Here is a 26432-nt window from a genome sequence, read left to right as displayed (position 1 = left end):
GAGAGCACAACAGTAAGTATGTAATCATGCTGGAAGTCATGACTAAGATTAGTCCAAATGTCTTTGCGTGGCACAACTACCCCACCCATTGAGGGGGGTATGAGATTGCTACAGCAAGCATTAACCTCAAAGCTGTGCTAGAGTATACTACTGGCTACTGTATGTATGGAGATACTATGAATATACAGGTGCATCTCAGCAAATTAGAATATCATCAAAAAGTTAATTTATTTCAGTTCTTTAATACAAAAAGTGAAACTCATATAGAGTCATTACAAACAGAGTGATCTATTTCAAGTGTTTATTTCTGTTAATGTTGATGACTAATGCTTATAGCCAATGAAAACACAACAGTCATTATCTCAGTAAATTAGAATACTTTATAACAACAGCTTCAAAAATGTTTTTAAAATCCGAAATATTGGCCTACTGAAATGTATGTTCAGTAATTGCACTCAATACTTGGTCGGGGCTCCTTTTGCATCAATTACTGCATCAATGCGGCGTGGCATGGAGGTGATCAGCCTGTGGCACCGCTGTGGTGTAATGGAAGCCCAGGTTGCTTTGATAGCAGCCTTCAGCTTGTCTGCATTGTTGGGTCTGGTGTCTCATCTTCCTCTTGACAATACCCCATAGATTCTCTATGGGGTTAAGCTCAGGCGAGTTTGCTGGCCAATCAAGCACAGTGATATTGTTGTTTTTAAACCAGGTATTGGTACTTTTGGCAGTGTGGACAGGTGCTAAGTCCTGCTGGAGAATGAAATTTCCATCTCCAAAAAGAATGTCGGCAGAGGGAAGCATAAAGTGCTCTAAAAATGAAGTCATTAAGTCAGGTGACAGGTCACGCGACCACTGACGTCGGCGGTCGCGTGACCTGTCAGATGACTCAATGACGTCATCGCAGGTCCTTCACACCACCGCGAGCCGCCCAATACACCGCACGCATTGCTATGGAGACCGGGGGACATCGGAAGTTAAGTATAATCTTTATTTTTCACCATTTTTTTTTTTTTTTTTTTTTAACTATTACTTGGTCACACTATATAAATCCATGCCGGTTGCATGGATTTATATAGTGTGACCAAGTTGTCAAGCACTTTTCCAAGTGATGCTAAAATCGCTTGGAAAAGCGCTTGATAACCAGCATGCAGAAATGCATGCAAAAACGCTTGACAAACGCTTCTACCTGGCGGGAAAAACGCATGTAAAATCCCCATGTGTTTTTCCTGCCAGGGAGAAGCGGAAAAAATCTGCAGCATTTCAGCATAGTGGGCACTTAGCCTAACTCCTCTCCTGAGACCTCAATGAATTGTAACACATTACCACCAAAGCTAGTTAGTTGGGCTTGTTTTAGATGGAGGGGAGCAGAGTTTTATTTGTCACTGGCATTGTTGAGAGTACATATAACTCATTAAACTTTTTGTAACTTATTAGGGGTAAACATAATTCTTAAAAAAGCAACAACAAAAACAATTCTAAAATTATTAATTTTTCTTTTGCGTTTTGCTGTCACTGTTCAGCACAAACCAAGTGTTAGCTGTATTCTTTGAGTCAGCATGATTAAAAGGGCGATCCAGTACCTAAAATATTCTTTCTATATATCTATTTTTACTCTCTAAGCACTTTTGTAAATTAGATTTATTATAAAATTCCATATCCTACTAATCCCTAAATGTTTTTTTTGTTTTTTTGCCTCACTTCCTGTAAGGTTTCATTTGAGAGGAGTCACAAACAGGATGTCACAGGAGGCTGGGGCTGCACTCACTTCTCCTCAAATGAGTAGTCATCAAGGGGTGGTGCTGGTATCACTCACATAGCTTCTATAACCACTCCCCGATGCCGATTCGTTTGAAGGTAGTGATAGAAGCTGCGGGGCGGCGCTGGTGTCACTCACTTCTTGCATCTCCGCTCCCTGACGATGTCTTGTTTTAGAAGCTGAACCAAATTTGTGTGGCTTTCTTGGTAACCTTTTAGATCGCAATTATGCTAGAATCTGATGGGATGCTATACACTGCAACCTAATAGTACCTGTTCTTGCATTAGGAAGGTGTGTGTGGTCATCCCGGTGACATACTGGTATGTCCTCGTGCACTAAGTAACCCAACACTAGGACGTGCCGTTAAGTCCACTTGCAGGAAGGGGATAAACTCTAAATACTGTTCCTCAAACCATTCCTGCAGTTTTGCAGGGCTCAATCTGCTGCTGAAAGAATTCACTGGCATTATGGAATAATATTGTCATGAAGGGCTTTACATGGTAAGCAATTTAAGTATGTGATAGGTGTCACAGTAACATCCATATGAATGCCAAGACCCAAGGTTTTCCAGCCAAACATGTTTTACAGTTATTTTTTTAACAAATACCACACATACTCATTATAACTTATGCTGCTATGCACATGTCCGTGTTTTTACATGGACCGCGTGTCGATGCAAAACACATGGAGACATGTCAATTTATTTCCGGCAGCAAGGGCCAATACAAGTCTATAGGTCTGTGAAAAACAAATACAGAACACGTATGGCATCCGTGTGCTATATATGTTTAATATTGCAAAGTATAGTAGAAGCTTTGAAATGTAATTATTTCTTTAACCCCTTTACAACCCAAGGTGGTTTGCACGTTAATGACCAGGCCAATTTTTACAATTCTGACCACTGTCCCTTTATGAGGTAATTACTCTGGAACGTTTCAACGGATCACCCTGATTCTGAGATTGTTTTTTTCTGGCATATTGTATTGTATGATTGTGGTAACATTTCTTCGATATCACTTGAGTTTATTTGTGAAAAAAACGGAAATTTGGCAAAAATTTAGCAATTTTCAAAATTTTAATTTTTATGCCCTTAAATCAGAGAGATATGTCACACAAAAAAGTTAATAAATAACAATTCCCACATGTCTACTTTACATCAGTACAATTTTGGAAGCAAATTTATTATTTTTTCTTTTATTAGGGAGCTATAAGGGTTAAAAGTTGACCAGCGATTTCTCATTTTTCCAACAAAATTTACAAAACCATTTTTTTAGGGACCACATCACATTTGAAGTCGCTTTGAGGGGTCTTTATGACAGAAAATACCCAAAAGTGACACCATTCTAAAAACTGCACCCCTCAAGGTGCTCAAAACCACATTCAAGAACTTTATTAACCCTTCAGGTGCTTCACAGGAATTTTAGGAATGTGGAAGAAAAAAATGATCATTCAACTTTTTTGACAAAAATGTTACTTTAGACCCAATATTTTCGCAGGGGTAAAGGAAAAAAATGGACCCCAAAATTTGTTGTGCAATTTCCCCTGAGTACGCAGATACCCCATATGTGGGGAAGAAACATTGGGCACAAGGCAGTGTTCGGAAGGGAAGGAGCGCCATTTGACTTTTTGAATGTAAAATTTGCTTGAATAATTAGCGGATGTGCCCCTGATGTGCCTAAACAGTGGAAACCCCCCACAAGTGACACCATTTTGGAAATTAGACCCTTCAGGGAACTTATCTAGATGTGTGGTGAGCACCCTGAACCCCCAAGTGTTTTACAGAAGTTTATAACATGGAGCCGTGAAAATAAAAAAAATCAAACTTTTTCCACAAAAATTATGTTTTAGCCCCAATTTTTTTTATTTTCACAAGGGTAAGAGGAGAAAAAGGACCCCAAAAACTTTTGTGCAATTTCTCCTGAGTACGCAAATACCCCATTATGTGGGGAACATACAGTGTTTGGCCGCACGGCAGAGTTCAGAAGGGAAGGAGAACTGTGTAACTTTTTGAACGCAAAATTGGCTGGAATCGAGAGCGGACGCCATGTCGCGTTTGGAGAGCCCCTGATGTGCCTAAATACACTGTGTTCCAAATTATTATGCAAATAATATTTTCTCAGATTTTCCCAAATTACCTATATGAATTGCAGTCATTGTAATTTTCCAGTCAAATAACTATTAGAGTACAATTGAAAGGTTTTTGTACAAACTGCCTATGATAACAGTATATTTTTTAAAAAATAAAAAACTCAAACTGCACTCAAAATGCATGTTCCAAATTATTATGCACAGCAGAGTTTTCAACCTTTTCATTTTAATAAAGAACAAAAAAATGGTCATTTTTTAAATTATAAGCATTAGCAGGTTATTACAAACTGAAATCAAACAGTTTTCAACTCAAAACTTTATTCTAGGTGATGTTACATTTGCACATAGGACCCCTTGTTCGAAAGGAGCTTCTGAACTCTCTCGTCCATTGAATTTGTCAGGTTTTGGATGGTTTCTGCTTTAATTGTTTTGCATGAGGACAGAATACCCTCCCAGAGCTGTTGCTTAGATGTGAACTGCCTCCCGCCATCATAGACACTCCTTTTGATGATGCTCTAGAGGTTCTCAATGGGGTTGAGGTCAGGGGAGCATGGGTGCCACACCATAAGTTTGTCCCCTTTTATGCCCATAGCAGCCAGAGATGCAGATGTGTTATGTGCAGCATGAGACGGGGCATTATCATGCATGAAATGATCTCGATGGTCCAGATGGATGGATTGGGGATGGCTGGTTGATGGACACCCCATGCAAACATGGCTACGGCGCTAACAAGGAGGAGGTTGAGTAATGTTTTGGGCTGGAATCATGGGGAGAGAGATTGTCGGCCCTTTTAGGATCCCTGAAGGGGTAAAGATGAACTCCATAATGTATGTTGAGTTTCTCAAACAGCACTTCCTTCCATGGTTCAAGAAGAAGAACAGTGCATTCCGCAGCAAGATCATTTTCATGCATGATAATGCCCCGTCTCATGCTGCACATAGCACATCTGCATCTCTGGCTGCTATGGGCATAAAAGGGGACAAACTAATGGTGTGGCCCCCATGCTCCCCTGACCTCAACCCCATTGAGAACCTCTGGAGCATCATCAAAAGGAGTGTCTATGATGGCGGGAGGCAGTTCACATCTAAGCAACAGCTCTGGGAGGGTATTCTGTCCTTATGCAAAACAATTGAAGCAGAAACCATCCAAAACCTGACAAATTCAATGAATGAGAGAGTTCAGAAGCTCCTTTCGAACAAGGGGTCCTATGTGCAAATGTTACATCACCTAGAATAAAGTTTTGAGTTGAAAACTGTTTGATTTCAGTTTGTAATAACCTGCTAATGCTTATAATTTCAAAAATGACCATTTTTTTGTTCTTTATTAAAATGAAAAGGTTGAAAACGCTGCTGTGCATACTAATTTGGAACATGCATTTTGAGTTTTTTATTTTTTAAAAAATATACTGTTATCATAGGCAGTTTGTACAAAAACCTTTCAATTGTACTCTAATAGTTATTTGACTGGAAAATTACAATGACTGCAATTCATATAGGTAATTTGGGAAAATCTGAGAAAATATTATTTGCATAATAATTTGGAACACAGTGTAGTGGAAACCCCCAACAAGTGACCCCATTTTGGAAACTACACTCCTCAAGAATTTTATCAAGGGGTATAGTGAATATTTTGAACCCAGAGGTACGACACAGAATTTGATAACATTAGGTCATCATATTAAGTTGTCATTAGCCTTGAGCAGAAGTGCTCGCTACTTGAGTTTGCATCGGGTACTCAGGTACGCACCATGTATCACAGGTGCTCGAGTGACATGCTCGAGTCCCCACCCCGCATGTTTCACGGTTTTTAGACACCCAAAAAAAAAGCATGCGGGGATTGCTTGTGCATGGGAGGCAATCCCCGCAAGTTTTTTTTGGCCGCGAAGCATATGGGGCGAAGACTCGAGCATAACTTTTTTATTTTTCGGCTGATGGAGCTGTATGGCGGCTTGTTTATTGCGGGACATGATGACGTTTTCAGTGGTACCATTTTTATTCGACTTTTTGATCGCGTGTGATTCCATTTTTTGTTTGGCGGTATGATGATAAAGCATTGTTTTTTGCTTCGTTTTTTTATTTAGTTTTTTTACCGTGTTCACTAAAGGGGATAACTAGTGGAACAGTTTTATAGGTCAGGTTGTTCCGGAAGCGGCGATACCAAATATGTGTACTTTTATTGTTTTTTTTTTCATAATAATATTTATTGATGGGTACATTATATTTTTTTTTTTTATGGATTTTTTAAATATTTTTACAATTTTTTTTTTTTTTTTTCACTTTGACAGTTTTTTTTACTTTTATTCTTTGTCCCACTATGGGACTTTCACTTTTTTTTATTCTGATCGCCTGTATAGCACAGGGATGGAGCACCATCCCTGTACTCTACAGGCTGTCAGTGCTGCAGATGCAGAAGATATTTTGGTCATTGCATTGCACTGCGCATGACCAAAATATCTTCCTGCTGTCTGGTGACCCGGATGTCGTCATGGTAACATTGGGTCGTCATGGCAACATCGGGACGTCGCACCAACATCCGGGAAGCTGAGCCAACATCCGGGAAGCCGCGGCAGACAGAGCTGGAGGTCCGCAGGAGAGGTGAGTATCCCGATCACCTCCCCTTGCCACCGCAATGCTGCGATCGACTTCGATCGCAGCATTGTGGGGGTTAATGTGCCGGGAGCGGTGTGGGACCGCTCCCAGCACATAGCATCGGGTGTCAGCTGTGACAATCAGCTCACACCAGGCGGCGATCGCGCCCGCACAGTCTGGAGGAGGAGGAGGCCGAAGCTGGCCACTACCTCATGGCTGCTTCGGCAGCGAGGTCTCCATACTCAGTCCCCAGCCGCCACTATTTGTCCCGGTAACCTTCCCCACACTTTTCTTAGCCTGGCCTGCTTTAGGGCATTATTGGATGAGCCCACCAGACAACCAGACTCCTCTGGTGGGCCCTGGCTTCTCCATCAGGGGAGTTGAGAGTGCCAAGGTGAGGAGCATGATGATGATGATAGAAGTTAGCATCTGCTTTGTTTTCTTGGAATGCAAGCGTAAGTGTGCAGCCTTCCACCCACCCACCCACCCCCAGGCTGCAATACCATACTGCTAGTTGCTTGCACTTGAAGTGAGGCCTTTTAGGCTTGTGGAGGCACACGCCGGCCACCATGTCATGGCTGCGTCGGCGGCCTGGTATCCATACTCAGTCCTCAGCCGCCCGGCGGCCGGGTGTCCACACTCTGTCCCCAGCCGCCCCTATTTGTCCCGGTGCGCCTTATACACAAGCGCGCATACCAAAACATTACCTGTGCCCTCCGCAGTGCATTTAGTGGGAAGGACAGCCTATTCCGCTGTAGTGTGTGCACGCCAACCCCCTGTTCATGGCACATGCGAAGATGCCTCCCGCCCTGCACCTGTCGTTGCAGACTTGCAACTATCCCCGTTCAAGTCCTTGTCCCAGGGCAGTGTTCAATTGTACCTCCCCAATTCCTTGCAATGCAAGCGCAAGTATGCAGCCTGCCACCCACCCACCCCCAGGCTGCAATACCATACTGCTTGCTTGCTTGCACTTGAAATTGGGCCTTTTAGGCATGTGGAGGCGGAATCCGGCCACCACATCATGGCTGAGTCGGCGGCCTGGTATCCATACTCAGTCCCCAGCCGCCCGGCGGCCGGGTGTCCACGCTTGGTCCCCAGCCGCCCCGCAGCCGGGTGCCCACACACGGTCCCCAGCCGCCTGGGGGCGGGGGTGTCCATAAACGGTCCTACCCAGTGCATTTAGTGGGAAGGAAAGCCTAACCACAAACACGTGGACAAGTGAATGTGGCCAGGGATGGTCCATCTCACTGACGCCTTCACACTGGGTTAATATTGTGGAAGCCGGGACACAGTTGGACACTGGGATGCAGACATAGAGGATTGCGGGTCCTGGGTCAATCAGGCTTCAACGCAAAGTTCAGAAGGTAGACAGCAGCAGTGGTCGGCCTCCTACACAACGAGTAAATTATTCATGATCATGAGGCCATCCATCGCCTTAGCTTTCCGTTCCTTGGAATGTGAGCGCATGTACGTAGTAGCGGCGAGGCCTGAGGTGGTCAGCGTTTTGGCGCATATCTTACCTCCTCTGAGGATTGCTGGATGTTTTCCTGCTACTATCCAAGTTCTATGACTCCCGTTAAAACAAAGTTTCATGTGATGAATGATGGATGAGGTGGTGGCAAAGGAGAAAGAGCAGGAGGAACAGGGACCATTCACATAAATATCAGGCCAGTCAACCACACATGTCTTGTAGGATATGTATCTGTATCAAAAGGAGCGGTTCGGCTACACAGTTATAGGGCATACAGTGAGTGCAATGCCTACCAAAAATTTAGAGGCACTCCAATGCCCCTTGGAAGTGACATGGAGGTCAGAGGGCCTTAACTAAACCGTTTTTTCCATTTATAGCAAATGGGTCTCCTGTACACTGTTGGCCTAAGCAGTGAATGGAAGGCTTTCCAAAAATTATGAGGAATTGCAATGCCCCTTGAAACAGACGTGGATTACAGCGTACTAAAAACCTTCTACCCATTATTGGGGAGTGGGTCTCCCTTAGTGTTCGCCTATGCATTGAAAAGCAAAAGCCGACTAAAATTAGGAGGAAATGCAATGCCCGTTGGAAGAGTCGTGGAGGTTAGAGGTAATTAAAAACAACATTTCAATGCCCCTTGGAAGAGCTGTAGCGTTCAGAGTGGTTTAACAAGACTGTTTTAATGCCCCTTGGAAGAGACGTGGAGGTCACAGTGGAATAAAAAGACAATATCAATGCCCCTTGGAAAAGTGGTGGAGGTCCCAGTGGAATAAAAAGACAGCATCAATGACCCTTGGAAGAGATGTGGAGGTCACAGTAGCTTAACAAGACGATTTTAATGCCCCTTGGAAGAGACGTTGAGTTCAAAGTGGTTTAACAACACTGCTTTAATGCCCCTTGGAAGAGGCGTGGAGGTCACAGTAGCTTAACTAGATGGTTTTAATGCCCCTTGGAAGAGACGTGGAGGTCACAGTGGAATAAAAAGACAGTATCAATGACCCTTGGAAGAGACGTGGAGGTCACAGTAGCTTAACAAGACGATTTTCATGCCCCTTACAAGAGCCATGCAGTACAGAATATTAAAAACATTATTCCCATTATTGGGGAGTGGGTCTCCCATAGTCTTTGCCTATGACTTCCAAGCAAAAGCTGCCAAAAATTAGGACGGAGGAACTTGCAATGCCCCTTATAAGAGCCATGCAGTACAGCATATTAAAAACATTATTCCCATTATTGGGGAGTCAGTCTCCCATAGTCTTTGCCTATGCCTTCCAAGCAAAAGCTGCCAAAAATTAGGACGGAGGAACTTGCAATGCTGGCAACACGGACCACGGTCAATCTGGTGGTATAGTGGTGGTGGAGGCTGAGGATAAGGAGAAGAGCAAAAAACAGCTGGCATGAGGAAGAGTATACCCATGTGTGGGTGTGAAGCAGTGCATGGGAATACACCTCCCGAAATAACACAGTGGATTTGACTTTAGGTTACTCTGCTGTCATTTGGTGGTGATGAGAAGTCTGGCCCAATCCAGCCCTTGTTCATTTTGATAAGGGTCAGCTTGTCAGTTGACAGGCGAGTGCGCTTATCAGTTATAATTCCCTCAGCGGCACTAAAAACACGCTCCGTAACACGCTAGCAGCAGGGCAGGCCAGGACCTCCAAGGCGTACAGAGCGAGTTCATTCCAAGTGTCCAGCTTGGATACCCAATAATTAAAAGGCAGAGAGGAGTCACGGAGGACGCTGGTATGGTCGGCAAGGTACTCCCTCACCATCTTTTGAAACTTTCCACTCCTTGTGAGAGTACCCCGCGCCTCAGGGCCTGTAAGCTGGGCGGGTGTCAGAAAAATGTCCCAGAACGTTGACAGTGTTCCCCTGCCTCTGCTGGATTGGAGTTGCGTCTCTCTCGCCTGTACGCCTTGGTTGGGCAACGAACTGTGACCTCTGCCGCTAGCATGTTCAGATGGGAATTTTTTTTTTTAACAGTTCTGCAGCAAGGGCCTTCTGGTACTGCCCCATTTTTGTAGACCTCTCCACCTCAGGAATAAGAGAGCGAAAGTTCTCCTTGTAGCGGGGGTCTAAAAGTGTCACCAACCAGTAATGACTGTCACACAACATTTTGACAACGCGAGGGTCACGGTTAAGGCAGCGTAACAAAGTCAGCCATGCGTGCCAGACTGGTAACAGGAAAGACTTCCCTGTCCTCACCAAGATGACGACTGACCATGCTCTCCTCCTCCTCCTCCCCCCTGTCCTCAGGCCACCCACGCTGAACCGACTGTATGACAGTTGTACAGGTACTACCATCTACAGCGCATGATACCAGCTCCTGTTCTTCCTCCTCCTCCTCTCCCTCATTGTCCCCCAATTCACGTTGGGATGAGATGAGGCTGGGCTGTGTGTAATCGCCCGCTATGGCTTCTTCATCCATCTCATCATACTCTGGCTGCAATGCCTCCTCTTTAATTCTCTGCAGAGCACGTTGCAAAAGACAGACAAGTGGGATACTGACGCTAATGATGGCGTCATCGCCACTCACCATCTTGGTGGACGCCTCAAAGTTTGTCAGGATGGTAGATATGTTAGACATCCAGGTCCACTCCTGAGGTCTTATGTGTGGAGTCTGACCTGAATATCGACAGCCTTGTTGCAGCTGGTACTCCACAACTGCTCTCTTCTGCTCACAAATCCTTTGCAACATGAGGAGGGTAGAGTTCCAACAAGTGGGGATATCACACACCAGCCGGTGTGCCGGAAGCTGCAAACGCTGCTGCAACAAAGCAAGGGCGGCGGAAGCTGTAGCCGAATTCCGAAAATAAGCTGACAGGCGGCATACTTTGACGAGCAGATCTGGCAACTCGGGGTATGATTTAAGAAACCACTGAACCACAAGGTTAAGCACATGAGCCAGGCATGGTATGTGTGTAATCTCGCCTCGCCTCAGAGCCGCCACCAGGTTATGGCCATTGTCACACACGACCATGCCTGGATGTAGGTTCAGCGGTCTCAGCCACAGATCTGCCTGCTCTTTCACAGATGTCCACAACTCACAAGCAGTGTGAGGTTTATCACCTAAGCTTATGAGTTTCAGCACAGCCTGTTGCCGCTTGGCTGAGGCAGTACTGCAGTGCTTCCAGCTTGTAACTGATGTGGTGATATCGGAGATGGAGGCTGAACATGAGGAGGAGGAGGATGATGCGCAGGAGCTGTACACTGTGGGGGCAACTCTGACTGACATAGGGCCCGTAATCCTCGGTGTGGGGAGGAAGTGTTCCATCCCAAGGTCCGACTGGGTCCCGGCTTCCACTGATTACCCAGTGTGCCGTCAGGGAGACGTACCGTCCCTGGCCACAAGCACTTGTCCACGTGTCCGTTGTCAGGTGGACTCTCCCGGTAACTGCGTTGTTGAGGGCACGGCAGATGTTTTGGGACACGTGATTGTGTAGTGCGGGGATGGCACACCGGGCAAAATAGTGTCGGCTGGGGACCGAGTACCGAGGGACGGCCACAGCCATAAGGTTGCGGAAGGATTCCGTCTCCACCAGCCTAAAAGGCAGCATTTCCAACGCAAGCAGTCGTGAAATGTGCGAATTTAGGACTGTGGGGCGTTGGCTGCGAATTTGCGGTTTCGTTCAAAGTTCTGGGATATGGACAATTGAACGCTGCGGTGGGACGTGGATGTTGATGCTGTTTCTTGAGAAACTGCCATAACAAGTGAAGACTGAGAGGAGGGGGCATCTTTGCATGCAGTATGGACAGAGGATTGCATTGCACTCACAACAGGGGGTTCTCTTACATGCACAACAGCGGAAGAAGCAGTGGTGACACCCGCTGACACTGGTCGTGGACCCTGGGGTTCGCCCCACAAAGTCGGGTGCTTTGCTGACATGAGCCTGATCATGCTGGTGGTGGTCAGGCTGGTAGTATTGTCACTCCTGCCGAAGCTGGCCTGGCAGGTGGTACAAATGGCCTTTTTGGGGTTATCAGCAGAGTCTTTAAAAAAATTCCAGACTCTGGAAGACCTACCGGGTGTACTGGCAACATCCCTCGTGTTGGTGTTAGGGGGACCGGTTGCCCGCTTTCTGTGTGCGGCCACCACACTGCTTCTTCCTGCCTGTTGGGGTACTCTGCCTCCCTCCCCGTGTGTGCTGCTGGACTTGCTCTGCCTGTCCTCCTGCCACGTTGGGTCAGTTACTAGATCATCCACCACCTCCTCCTCCTCTTCCACTTCCGCACCACGGTCCTACTCCTCACTTCATGGCAACTGTGTCTCGTCATCATCCACCTCTTGTGACAAATTGCCAGCGTCGCCTTCCTGTGGCCGTGGCTGTTCAAATATTTGGCCATCGCTACATGGGATCTCCTCTTCCACCACTTCAAGCGGAGCAGGCGAGGAGCACAAATATGGAAATGGACCAGTGAACAGCTCTTCAGAGTGTCCAACTGTGGGATCAGTTGCTGTCTGACGACACTCGGCATGGTGCGAGGAAGGAGGGTGAGAAGGAGTATGCGATCGAGACTCACGGCTACTAAGACTTGACCGAGTGGAAGACAGACCGGAGGTTGTGGTGCCCAGGTGACTGGAAGTATTATCTGCTATCCAATTAATAACCTGTTCACACTGATCAGTTCGCAATAGTGGTGTTGTATGCTTCCCTAATAATTCGGTCAAGAACTGGGAGCGAGAAGATGTGGCTGTTGGTTGTGGCACATTTTCACCTTGGCCATGGCCCCGTCCTCTACACGCACCATCACCAGAACATCCAGTTCCACGTCCCTTGCCAGGCGCCTTGCCCATTGTAAATGAAGTAAAATAGCTTACACTCGCACTATCAATGGAAAAAGGGTAATAAAAAGGAGATTTGACCCGTGGAAGAGGAAAACCACAGTTCTATTTCTCTGGCCTACACCAGAATCTTTTAAACAGATACAGTTATATGAAAAAGTTTGGGCACCCCTATTAATCTTAAGCTTAATGTTTTATAAAAATTGGTGTTTTTGCAACAGCTATTTCAGTTTGATATATGTAATAACTGTTGGACACAGTAATGTTTCTGCCTTGAAATGAGGTTTATTGTACTAACAGAAAATGTGCAATCTGCATTCAAACAAAATTTGACAGGTGCATAAGTATGGGCACCCTTATCATTTTCTTGTTTTAAATACTCCTACCTACTTTTTACTGACTTACTAAAGCACTATTTTTGGTTTTGTAACCTCATTGAGCTTTGAACTTCATAGCCAGGTGTATGCAATCATGAGAAAAGCTACTTAAAGTGGCCACTTGCAAGTTGTTCTCCTGTTTGAATCTCCTCTGAAGAGTGGCATCATGGGCTCCTCAAAACAACTGTCAAATGATCTGAAAACAAAGATTATTCAACATAGTTGTTCAGGAGAAGGATGCAAAAAGCTGTCTCAGAGATTTAACCTGTCAGTTTCCACTGTGAGGAACATAGTAAGGAAATGGAAGAACAAAGGGACAGTTGTTGTTAAGGCCAGAAGTGGCAGGCCAAGAAAAACATCAGAAAGGCAGAGAAGAAGAATGGTGAGATCAGTCAAGGACAATCCTCAGACCACCTCCAGAGAGCTGCAGCATCAACTTGCTGCAGATGGTGTCACTGTGCATTGGTCAACTATACAACGCACTTTGCACAAGGAGAAGCTGTATGTGAGAGTGATGCGAAAGAAGCCGTTTCTGCAAGCACGCCACAAACAGAGTCGGCTGAGGTATGCAAAAGCACATTTGGAGAAGCCAATTTCTTTTTGGAAGAAGGTCCTGTGGACTGATGAAACCAAGATTGAGTTGTTTGGTCATACAAAAAGGCGTTATGCATGGCAGCAAAAAAACACAGCATTCCAAGAAAAACACTTGCTACCCACAGTAAAATTTGGTGGAGGATCCATCATGCTTTGGGGCTGTGTGGCCAATGCCGGCACCGGGAATCTTGTTAAAGTTGAGGGACGCATGGATTCCACTCAGTATCAGCAGATTCTTGACAATAATGTTCAAGAATCAGTGACAAAGTTGAAGTTACGCAGGGGATGGATCTTTCAGCAAGACAATGATCCAAAACACCGCTCCAAATCTACTCAGGCATTCATGCAGAGGAACAATTACAATGTTCTGGAATGGCCATCCCAGTCCCCAGACCTGACTATCATTGAACATCTGTGGGATCATTTGAAGTGGGCTGTCCATGCTCGGCGACCATCAAACTTAACTGAACTGGAATTGTTTTGTAAAGAGGAATGGTCAAAAATACCTTCATCCAGGATCCAGGAACTCATTAAAAGCTACAGGAAGTGACTAGAGGCTGTTATTTTTGCAAAAGGAGGATCTACTAAATATTAATGTCACTTTTCTGGTGAGGTGCCCATACTTATGCACCTGTCAAATTTTGTTTGAATGCAGATTGCACATTTTCTGTTAGTACAATAAACCTCATTTCAAGGCAGAAACATTACTGTGTCCAACAGTTATTACATATATCAAACTGAAATAGCTGTTGCAAAAACACCAATTTTTATAAAACAATAAGCTTAAGATTAATAGGGGTGCCCAAACTTTTTCATATAACTGTATATTTGTGTCTGAACAGTCAGCGAGACACTGAAACTGTTTTTTTTATGGAAAAAAGGCAAAAAAGTGGATAATACAGAGATTTGAACCGTGGAACTGCAAAACCACAGTTCTAGTTATCTGGCGGAAACCAGACTCTTTTAAACAGATATATTTGTGTCTGAACACTCACAGACACACTCCATTTTTATTTATTTATTTATTTATTTTGGGGGGGGGGGAGAAATACCAAAAGGTTAATAACACGGGTATTTGTACAGTCTGACTGAGGAAAAAAAAAAAAGAGGATTTAGATTAAAAAAAAAAAAAGGCTTTTTCCTGGCCCCTGAGACCTGGGGCTAAGTCTAGCAATTTGAGCAGCAGCAGCACACAGGACTGTAATGCAGTGTTTGTTGGTATAACCACTGCATCTCCTATACAGCCTCCCTGCCTGCCTGATATCTGGGATGGATATTAGTCCTCAGAAGGACTGTTTGTTTCATTTTGCAGGCTTTAGAGACCCTACACTACCTATTTCGCAGTATAAATCTCCCCCTAGCTCAGCAGCACTCTCCCTACACTGTCTGATCCGGAGCGACTGTGTCCAAAATGGCGGCGCCCGTTTTTAAATACTCGAGGTACAACCAACATGGCTGCGGCATTACAGTGACTGGCTGGCAATCCCTGCATATTCATTGGCTCTGTAAAGAGCGCCAAACATGCAGGGTGGAGACCCGAGCTCCCGCCCGAGTAACCCGAAAATGCTCGGTGCTCGCCGAACATCCCGAGTAGTGAGATGCTAGGCGAGTACCGAGCAGTGTCGAGCATGCTCGCTCAACACTAGTATTAATACGTCTTGGGCTTTAAAGGTGTTAATAATATTGGAAAAACCCCGATGACACACTGATGGTAAAAAAGAACACACACATGACACACTAATGGAAAACACTTATGGCACCAGTACAGGTTTTCACGTACGTGTGAAGGAAGCTTTCTATATCTCACAATTTATATATATACTTTTTGTACACTCACATTTAAACAAGTTAAATGTTATTGTAACCCTCACCTTTGGCATTCGGCTCACTGGGGTTCTTTTGACACACAAGGTCCATTGAACACACAAATTTTCCTAAAGCTTCATATGCCGCTTTCCGGACACTGTTATGTGGTGACTGAGACAGAGACAAGTTTCAATGACTGATATCAAAATTAAGACTTAACAGATTAACAATCAGAAACTGAATTATAGGAGCCAAGCTCTGTGAGATAAAGGAGTCGTCCAAGCATTCAATACTACTGGCCTAATATTTGGATCAGAGGGGGGGCCAAAACCATCACCGATCAACTGTAATTAGCATTATAGGCAGGTGGGTGTTAACATTTAATGTTAAGTTAAACTACTAAACTCTGTTCAATGTGTAGTCACCACTGCAGAGTACTGAACATTAAGGCCACGGTCCACTATCAGTATTTGGTCAGTAATTTTTCTCAGGAGTGGGAGCCAAAACCAGGAGTGGGTGATAAATGCAGAATTGGTGACTTGTTTCTATTATACCTTTTCTCTGATTGCTCCTCTCCTGGTTTTGGCTCTCACTCCTGAGAAAAAGTACTGACCGAATACTGATCAAATACTGATAGTGGGGCCATGGCCTAACTCCTATTCTCTTGAAACTCAGCTCCTAATTTCATTGCATAGGACCTAATTTGTCCTCAGCAGTGGAGACTATACACTGAGTTGTGCAGTACAGCTCCAATCAATGGTAGCATCAGGCCAACGCCAAAGCTAACAAAAGCTGCTTAGTGAGGTTGCAGAGTGGCGGACTCCCATTGATCAGTTAAGTGATATTGATGACCTCTCCTTACGATAGGTCATCAATTTTATTTAATGGGACAACACCTTCACATTTTTGGGACCGTTTAAAAGAAGTTTTCCTTCAAAATCAAGTAATCACCTATGCACCCCTGGAACCTCTACTGATCCCAAGAATGAGGTTCTGGAGTGTCGACAGTCGTAGAGAGAATGAATGGAGGGGTACCGCGCATCAGCAATCATGGTTCAAAATAGGGTCTCATTCTTGGGATCTGAATGGTCGGTGTGCTAACTGTGGGACCCTAGCAATAAGTAATTATCACTTACCCTGTGGATAGGCCACACATAAGAGCGCCTGCCTACTAAATGTAATACTTTAGGCGTGCTGGCCTTGTTTTAGGTTTTTATTTTTATTGTATATTGGGGGGTGCAACCGAACACTGGACAGTGAAGCACCCATCTATCCCAGACAGGGTTTAATTAGAGTTAAGCCGGATCCTATCTCCTTCTCAGTTTGAAGCTTAGTTAGGCACAAAAATAGGTAAATTAAAGAGATATAGTGTCCCACCCATTGAGGTCACCTTTGCCGGTGGTGGGATGGCTTTTATGCTTTTTGATCAAAACTGTTAACTAAGTACTTCACATTATTTACGTGTACAACAACAGTGAAATGAAAGTACTCATTAACTGCAGTGTGCTGATGCACATTGTGTGTGTGTGTGTGTGTGTGTATGTATATGTATATATATATATATGTATATATATATATATATATATATATATATATATATATATATATATATATATATATATATATATATATATATATATATATATATATATATATATATATACACACACACACACACACACACACACATACATACATACATACATACATATATATATATATATATATATATATATATGTGTATATATACATACACATATACATGCACAGTACAGACCAAAAGTTTGGACACACCTTCTCATTTAAAGATTTTTCTGTATTTTCTTGACTATGAAAATTGTACATTCACACTGAAGGCATCAAAACTATAACACATGTGGAATTATATACTTAACAAAAAAGTGTGAAACAACTGAAAATATGTCTTATATTCTAGGTTCTTCAAAGTAGCCACCTTTTGCTTTGATGACTGCTTTGCACACTCTTGGCATTCTCTTGATGAGCTTCAAGAGGTGGTCACCGGAAATGGTTTTCACTTCACAGGTGTGCCCTGTCAGGTTCAATAAGTGGGATTTCTTGCCTTATAAATGGGGTTGGGACCATCAGTTGTGTTGTGCAGAAGTCTGGTGGATACACAGCTGATAGTCCTACTGAATAGACTGTTAGAAATTGAATTATGGCAAGAAAAAAACAGCTAAGTAAAGAAAAACGAGTGGCCATCATTACTTTAAGAAATGAAGGTCAGTCAGTGCGAAATATTGGGAAAACTTTGAAAGTGTCCCCAAGTGCAGTTGCAAAAACCATCAAGCGCTACAAAGAAACTGACTCACATGAGTACCCCCCCAGGAAAGGAAGACTAAGAGTCACCTCTGCTTCTGAGGATAAGTTTATCCGAGTCACCAGCCTCAGAAATCGCAGGTTAACAGCAGCTCAGATTAGAGACCAGGTCAATGTCACACAGAGTTCTAGCAGCAGACACATCTCTTCAACAGCTGTTAAGAGGAGAGTTTGTGCAGCAAGCCTTCATGGTAAAATAGCTGCTAGGAAACCACTGCTAAGGACAGGCAACAAGCAGAAGAGACTTGTTTGGGCTAAAGAACACAAGGAATGGACATTAGACCAGTGGAAATCTGTGCTTTGGTCTGATGAGTCCAAATGTGAGATCTTTGGAGCCAACCACCGTGTCTTTGTGCGACGCAGAAAAGGTGAACGGATGGACTCTACTTGCCTGGTTCCCACCGTCAAGCATGGAGGAGGAGGTGTGATGATGTGGGGGTGCTTTGCTGGTGACACTGTTGGGGATTTATTCAAAATTGAAGGCATACTGAACCAGCATAGCTACCACAGCATCTTGCAGCGGCATGCTATTCCATCCAGTTTGGGTTTTGTTGGACAATCATTTATTTTTCAACAGGACAATGACCCCAAACACACCTCCAGGCTGTGTAAGGGCTATTTGACCAAGAAGGAGAGTGATGGGGTGCTACGCCAGATGACCTGGCCTCCACAGTCACCAGACCTGAACCCAATCAAGATGGTTTGGGGTGAGCTGGACCGCAGAGTGAAGGCAAAAGGGCCAACAAGTGCTATTAAACCTGACAGGGCACACCTGTGAAGTGAAAACCATTTCCGGTGACGACTACCTCTTGAAGCTCATCAAGAGAATGCCAAGGATGTGCAAAGCAGTCATCAAAGCAAAAGGTGGCTACTTTGAAGAACCTAGAATATCAGACATATTTTCAGTTGTTTCACACTTTTTTGTTAAGTATATAATTCTACATGTGTTAATTCATAGTTTTGATGCCTTCAGTGTGAATGTACAATTTTCATAGTCATGAAAATACAGAAAAATCTTTAAATGAGAAGGTGTGTCCAAACTTTTGGTCTGTACTGTATATATATATATATATATATATATATATATATATACACATACATACACACACACACAGAGATAGATAAATATATGTGTGTGTTTGTACATTGGTCACAGCATATTTGTGAACCTGCATATTAACTGAATATAATAGATGTGATGGCCTTGTTTTATGTTTTTTAATCCTGTGGGTAGGTGATAACTTCCTTTTTCTTTCAAGCTTTTGCTGGGGAAAAAATGCAGCATTTTACAGTACCAGCAAAGAGAATGAGGTGAGATTTCTGAAACCTCATGCTTATTCTTTCCCTTGCAGATTTTGCAGCATGTCAATCATTTCAGCATTTTTCACAAACTCAAATGACTGGGGAAAAAATGCAAGTAAAAATGCATGTATTGTACGTAGCACTTTTCCCGCCAACTCAACATGTGAACATACCCTTACTCTTATCCTAACATATTTGAACACTAATAAGGATATGTGCACACGTATTTGCTGCGTTTTTTGTCACATTTTCACGCAGTTTTTGTCACAAAAAACGAAGCATTGCATAGTACCAGCAAATTGAATGAGATTCCTGAAGTCTCGGGCATACATAGTTATATAGGTTGAAAAAAAGACCTAGGTTCATAAAGTTCAACCTTTCTCCACCAATTATACATTTTCTAGCACTAAATTATCTATATATATAATCGTCTTATCCCGTCTGTCTGTCTGTGTGAGTGAGTCTGTCTGTCTGTCTGTCTGTCTGTGTGAGTGAGTCTGTCTGTCTGTCTGTGTGAGTGAGTCTGTCTGTCTGTCTGTGTGAGTGAGTCTGTGAGTCTGTCTGTCTGTGTGAGTCTGTCTGTCTGTGTGAGTCTGTCTGTCTGTGTGAGTCTGTCTGTCTGTGTGAGTCTGTCTGTCTGTGTGAGTCTGTCTGTCTGTGTGAGTCTGTCTGTCTGTGTGAGTCTGTCTGTCTGTCTGTCCAGGAAATCCCGCGTCGCTCACTGGTCCGGCAGCGGCCAATCAGCGCCGGGGGATTTCTAAAAAAAGATGGCGGCCGTTAGCGGCTCATCTGCGGGACGGAGCTGAGCGGCGATGCAGCCGGGAGATAACCGGCGCGAGGCGCTCATCTCCCGGCCGGCAACAGCAGAAGGAACCCGACTGTCGGACCCATCTGCGGGACGGAGATGCAGTCGGGAGATGAGCTGCGCGAGGCGCTCATCTCCCGGCCGGTAGCAGCGGATGGACCGCCGGCGTCGCTGACCTCCATGCGGAAAGGAGGACCGGGGAGCGGCGCTGCAGGTTGGGATACTTCTGCTGCGAGCGCCCGCTATGTCCCGGGTTCTCGCAGCGGAAGTATCCGCACAGGCAGCGGCGCTCCCCGGTCCTCATCAAGACGATTCGATGATTGGTCGCGGTCTTCGGACCCGACCAATCAATGATCTTAGCGCAAAACTTAAACACTATTGTGCTGATTGGTCGCCGACGCTGCCCACGACCAATCACCGATTTGGGCGCCAAATTTAAATATCGGCCGCGACCAATCACCACAGCGGTGTATAAATGTGGAGCCAAGATCGGTGATTGGTCGCGGCCGATATATAAATTTGGCGCCCAAATCGGTGATTGGTTGCGGCCGATATTTAAATTTGGCGCCCAAATCGGTCATTGGTCGCGGTCAGCGTCCGCGACCAATCAGCACAATAGTGTTTAACTTTGGCGCCAAGATCAGTCATTGGTCGCGGGCCAAGACAGCGACCAATCACCGATTTGTGCGGCAATTTTAAATAGCGTCCGCGACCAATTGGATGTCAGCGCCGCTGCCTGTCCGGATACTTCCGCTGCAAGAACCAGGGACATGAGCGGGCGCTCGCAGCAGAAGCATCCGGACTCGCAGCGCCGCTCCCCGGTCCTCCCTTCACTCCCTAGCCGCTGATGTCCCCACAGTATCCGCATGGTGTTACAAAGGTCCAGACATTTGTGTTAAAAATCGCTGATTGGTCGCTGGCGCTGCCCGCGACCAATCGCCGATTTGGGCGCCAAATTCAAATATCGGCCGCGACCAATCAGCACAGCGGTGTTTAAATGTGGAGCCAAGATCGGTGATTGGTCGCGGCCGATATTTAAATTTGGCGCCCAAATCGGTGATTGGTCGCGGGCAGCGCCAGGACCAATCAGCGATTTTTCACACAAATGTCCGGACCTTTGTAACACTATGCGGATACTGTGGGGACATCAGCGGCTAGGGTGTGAAGGGAGGACCGGGGAGCGGCGCTGCGGGTCGGGATACTTCTGCTGCGAGCAGTCGCTCATCTCCCGGCTTCTCGGAGTGGAAGTATCCGCACAGGCAGCGGCGCTCCCCGTTCCTCACTAATACGATTCAGCTCCCCGCTCCTCACCAATACGGTTCGCTGATTGGTCGCGGCCGGCGGTGTTTATATCTTGCGCCAAGAGGCCGCGACCAATCAGCAGAGCGGTGTTTAAATTTGGCGCCAATATCGCTGATTTAAACACCGCTCTGCTGATTGGTCGCGACCGCCAGCCGCGACCAATCAGCGATATTGGCGCCAAATTTAAACACCGCTCTGCTGATTGGCCGCGGTTGCAGGCCGCAACCAATCAGCGATTTTGACGCCAAATTTAAACAATGTTCTGCTGATTGCGCCCGGTCGGCCGCATACATATTCTAGAATACCCGATGCGTTCGAATCGGGCCACCATCTAGTCTATAACCTATAATTATGCAGCTTACTTTTTTCCTGGCAGATTTGAAGCTCTTTCAAATATGCAGCAAATAAACTCTTTCAGCGTTTTTGCAGTGTTTTTCACCCATTCTAATGACTGGGAAAAAAAACAATAAAAATAGCAATAAAAACGTACGCAAAAACACGTTTTTATGCAGCATTTTTCCTGCAAAAGCGTTTCTGATGCAGAACAAATAGTTAACGTGCACATAACCTCAGATATGTTATATACACAGTAGATAAGTAAATTAACAACTTGCTACTTTAAGTATCATAAAGAACAAAATTTTCATCCCTTGCCATAGTTCACTCTTACCTCAATGTGTTCAAATACTTCCTGGAAGCATGAGTCAAGATAAGGGAAAAATGAAGAGCTGAAGGAAAAATTTAAAGCAAAATGTAAAAAAAAAGGAGAAAATAAATTGTATTGTTGGAGGTAAAGTATCAAAATATAAAAATTGTATAAGAAAGGAATTATAATGCATAGAAAAAGATGAAGACAGTGAGAAAATACAAGAATTTGAATAAATAGACCAAAAATGAAAGAGAGGTATTTTTGGTACTCACAGTAAAATCTCCTTCTTGGAGCCTTCATTGGGGAACACAGGTAACCATGGGTGTACGCTGCTGTCGCTAGGAGGCTGACACTAGGCAAAAAAAAGAAAATGGCTCCTCCTCGGCAGTATACACCCACCGACAGGCACCAAGCTCATCAGTTAGTGACAAAAGCAGTAGGAGGAACCAAACAAAGAGTAACTATGTACATGTCCAACAGGGGCACAATGGCCCATCATATGCATAAAGCCAGGGAGGGTGCTGTCCCCCCCAATGAAGGCTCCAAGAAAGAGATTTTACGATGAGTACCAAAGATCCCTCTTTCTTTATCGCTTCATTTGGGGACAAAGGTAACCATGGGACGTCCAAAAGCAGTCCCTAGGGTGGGAGAACAATAGATAGCCACGGACTAGGTCGGACGGCAGGCAACCGCCGCTTGCAGAACCTTCCGTCCTAGGCTGGAATCAGCCGAGGCATAAGTGTGGATTCTGTAAAACCTCGTAAAGGTGTGAAGGGAAGACCAGGTTGAGGCCTTGCAGATTTGAGACGCGGAAGCCTGGTGGCCAACAGCCCAGGAGGCACCCACCGTCCGAGCAGAGTGGGCCTTTACCCCCGGAGGAGGCCTATCTCAGACCCGATATGCCTCCAAAATGGCCGAACGTATCCAACGGGCGATGGTCGACTTGGAAGCGGAGAGACCCCTTGCGGCGACCCTCAGGAATGACAAACAAGGAGTCCGTAAGCTGAAAGGGAGCCGTTCTTGTAAGGTAAACGCGTAGAGCTCTAACAAGGTCCAGTTTATGAAGAGACTTCTCAAGCGCATGCGCTGGAGCCGGGCAGAAAGATGGTAACACAATGTCCTCATTGATGTGGAAAGAGATCACCTTCGGTAGGAAGGAAGGTACCGGTCTGAGGACCGCCTTGCACTGATGGAAGACAAGAAAGGGAGACTGACACTTTCCAGGTACGGTAATAAATCTTTGCAGAGCTTGGCTTCCGTGCTCAGATCATGGTTCCAATGACGTCAGGCGAGAACCCTGACTGGGTTAAAACCCAGGTCTCAATGGCCATGCCGTCAAATTGAGGGCCCCTGAGTTCTGGTGGTATAACAGGCCTTGTGACACAAGATCCGGGCGGTCGGGGAGATGCCAGGGAACGTCTGCTGTGAGCTGCACGATGTCGGCGTACCACGTACGTCTGGGCCAGTCTGGTGCATTTAGGATGGTTGGAACTCCCTCTTGCTTGATCTTCCTCACCACTCTGGATATCAGGGGGAGAGGTGGAAAAATGTACAGGAGCTGGAACTGGGTCCAGTCCTGAACCAGGGCGTCCGCTCCTAGCGACCGCGGGTCGTGTGTTCTGGCCATGAAGTTGGAGACTTTGGCATTGTAGTGAGATGCCATTAGGTCCACATCCGGAGTCCCCCAGCGATGGCAGATCTGGCGAAAAACTTCGGGATGGAGAGACCACTCTCCCGAGTCCATTCCTTGCCGGCTGAGGAAGTCTGCTTCCCAGTTGCCCACACCTGGAATGTGGACCGCAGAGAGAACCGAACCTGTGTCTTCCGCCCAGTGGAGAATGTGTGTCACTTCTCGCATCGCCTGGGCACTGCGGGTCCCCCCTTGGTGATTTACATATGCCACAGCCGTGGCATTGTCCGACTGTACTCTGATGTGAGAGGCTGCCAGTAAGTGATGGAAGGCTCTCACCGCCAGGAATTTCCAAGATGTTGATGGGCATGGTCACTTCTGCTGGGGACCACATGCCCTGTGCTCTGTGGTGTAGGTGTACCGCACCCTAACCCGTCAGGCTCGCGTCGGTGGTCAGAACCTTCCATTGACCTGTGAGAAAGGATTTCCCCTTTGTTAGTGAGGTTGGCTTGAGCCACCAGTGCAGGGACCTCCTGGTTGACGACGTCAATTGAAACTCCCTGTCGAGAAAAAAAGGGTTCCTGTCCCATGACTTGAGGATGGCTAGTTGGAGAGGCCTGAGGTGAAGCTGGGCAAATGGGACCGCTTCTATTGCCGCCACCATCCTGCCAAGGACTCTCATGGCAAACCGGAGAGAACGAGGGGGTTTGCGAAGTAGGGTACGGACTCCTAAACGGAGAGGCAGTGCCTTGTCCTTGGGAAGGAGTACTAGACCCTTGAGGGTGTTGAATAACATTCCCAGGAAGGTCAGAGACTGACTCGGGTTGGTGATGACTTTTGTAGGTTGACTAACCAGTCCAGGCGAGTCAGAATGTCGATTGTGATTGAGACGCTGAGTTCGCAGTCCCTGAAGGTGGAAGCCTTGATGAGGAGATTGTCCAGATATGGAACGACTATTAAGCCTCTGGAGTGCAGGACGTCCATGGTGACTGCCATGACTTTGGTAAACACTATGGGAGCCGTGGCGAGTCCAAACGGGAGAGCCACGAACTGGTAGTGTTCCTGGTCGATTGCGAACCTGAGAAATCTCTGATGGGAGGACGCAATTGGTATATGCAGGTATGCGTCTTGAATGTTATCGAGGCGAGAAATTCTCCTTTCTCCATGGACGCAATGATGGACCGAAGGGATTCCATGCGAAAATGACGTACCCGTACATATTTGCTGAGCTGTTTTAGGTCCAGTATGGGCCGTACACTGCCTCCTTTTTTGGGGACTACGAATAAATGTGAGTAGAACCCTTGGAAGCGCTCGGCCGTGGGGACCGGTACTATGACTCCTGCTTGAAGAAGCGAGGAGACCGCGTGGTCGAAGACAAGAGCCTTGGCTGGCGGTTTTGGGGGAACAGACAGAAAGAATCTGTTTGGCGGGTTGGAAGTGAACTCTATCTTGTATCCTGAAGACACTAGTTCCCTGACTCACCTGTCTTCTGTAATAGGCAGCCAGACTTGGTGAAAGAGCGAAAGACGGCCGCCTACAGGTGGGGTGTCTTCCGGAGTCCGTGAGTCATGATGAGGAGGAAATGCGAGATTTTCCTCCTTTAAATTTTGACTGGCCTGCCCTTGATTGCCAGGTCTTGTCCGACTTTTGCGTCGACCGCGAGTTGTCCCTGCGTGGAGTGCGGTTGTTATTTTGTGCTGGTCGGGAGACGGACCAGCCGGAAGAGTTCCGAAAGGATCGGAATCGTGCTTGATTGCGCTTTTTGTAAGTGTGTTTGGGCTTCAGTTGGGAGAGAGAGGTACTCTTACCCCCGGTGGCGTTGGATATCATTGTGTCCAACTGTTCACCGAAAAGATGACCACTGAGGTATGGGAGGTGTGTGAGGGACTTCTTTGAGGCTGTATCTGCTTTCCATTCCCGCAGCCAGAGGATACGACAAATCGTGATGGCGTTTGATGCTATCCCCGCTGCACCCCTTGCAGAATCCAGAGCTGCATGGAGCATGTAATCTGCTACAACTGCTATTTGGGCCGCTTGGTCCGACAGTTCAGGGGTAGATGCTTGTAGGCCAGTTTGAAAATTTTGGGCCCAGGCCAAGATGGCCTTGGCAGCCCAAACTGAGGTGAACACGGGAGCCAGGGAGGCCCCTGCGGCCTCGAAAATTGAACAAGCCATGCGTTCCACCTGCCGGTCTGCTGTGTCCCTGAGGGTTAAGCTATCTGGCAGTGAAAGGAGTGTCTGTGCTGCTAGTCTGGAGACTGGGAGATCCACTTCAGGTGGATCTGTCCACTGTTTGGTGACTCCCCCCCCCCCGGTTTTAACGGCAGTAATGGCGGTGGGGGTATTAGTGTAAGGGGGGGCCCTTAAAGGGTCCCCCTGAGGTACCATAGCGCTGGTGCCAGCAAAGAGACAGGGCTGGGAAGGCCTGTATCTATGTATGCCATGTCTGCCTTGCACTCTCCCCCGGCCCCAACAGGAGTCCGCAGCAGGGCTGGGATTCCTGGACTCGGTGCAGAGTGTCAGCTACTGGGAGCTGCGGATGCCTGCACAGGCCCTACCTGAGGCGTCTCAACCTAATACCCCCCAGAGGGGGATTAGGGAGGGTGCTGCTGTCACCATCAGGGGGCTGTTATCCTCGCCTCGACCTCAACCCAGAGACCAAAAGGAATTGGGGAAGGAGGGCGGTCTCGACTTCGAACCAGCACCCGAGGGGCTGGGGAAGGAGCGACATGGTAAGTAGACGTCTCGACTTCAACTGTGCACCCCATAAAAGGGGGCAGAGGAAGGAGCCATGCCGGGAGTCTCGCAGGAGACCCACTTATCTTCATCTGTAATTCCGTCGGAAAAAAATCTGAGTAAAAATCTTTAGGTGTGCCTCCTATGCGACACTAAGCAAAAACTGGAGAAGGCTGACGCCATCCAGGGGTGTATACTGCAGAGGAGGAG

General features: G+C 46.2%; 1 protein-coding gene across 1 annotated transcript in view; it reads right to left on the bottom strand.

Moving 5' to 3' along the window:
* The window catches only part of IPO4 (importin 4), a 200623-nt gene that overhangs the window by 78920 nt on the left and 95271 nt on the right, over positions 1 to 26432 (bottom strand). The window contains exons 21-22 of the mRNA XM_073671034.1: positions 21878 to 21935; positions 15527 to 15632 (exon numbers count right to left, since the gene is read on the bottom strand). Of these exons, the coding sequence (XP_073527135.1) occupies positions 15527 to 15632; positions 21878 to 21935 (164 nt within the window). The remainder of the gene's footprint in view (positions 1 to 15526; positions 15633 to 21877; positions 21936 to 26432) is intronic.

This window comes from Phyllobates terribilis, unplaced genomic scaffold, assembly GCF_046119375.1.
Source record: "Phyllobates terribilis strain yellow unplaced genomic scaffold, ASM4611937v1 Scaffold_1__5_contigs__length_1240528914, whole genome shotgun sequence".
NCBI classification, from domain to species: Eukaryota; Metazoa; Chordata; class Amphibia; order Anura; family Dendrobatidae; genus Phyllobates; species Phyllobates terribilis.
Note: the sequence above shows the minus strand (reverse complement) of the source record. Positions and strands in the feature narration are given on the sequence as shown.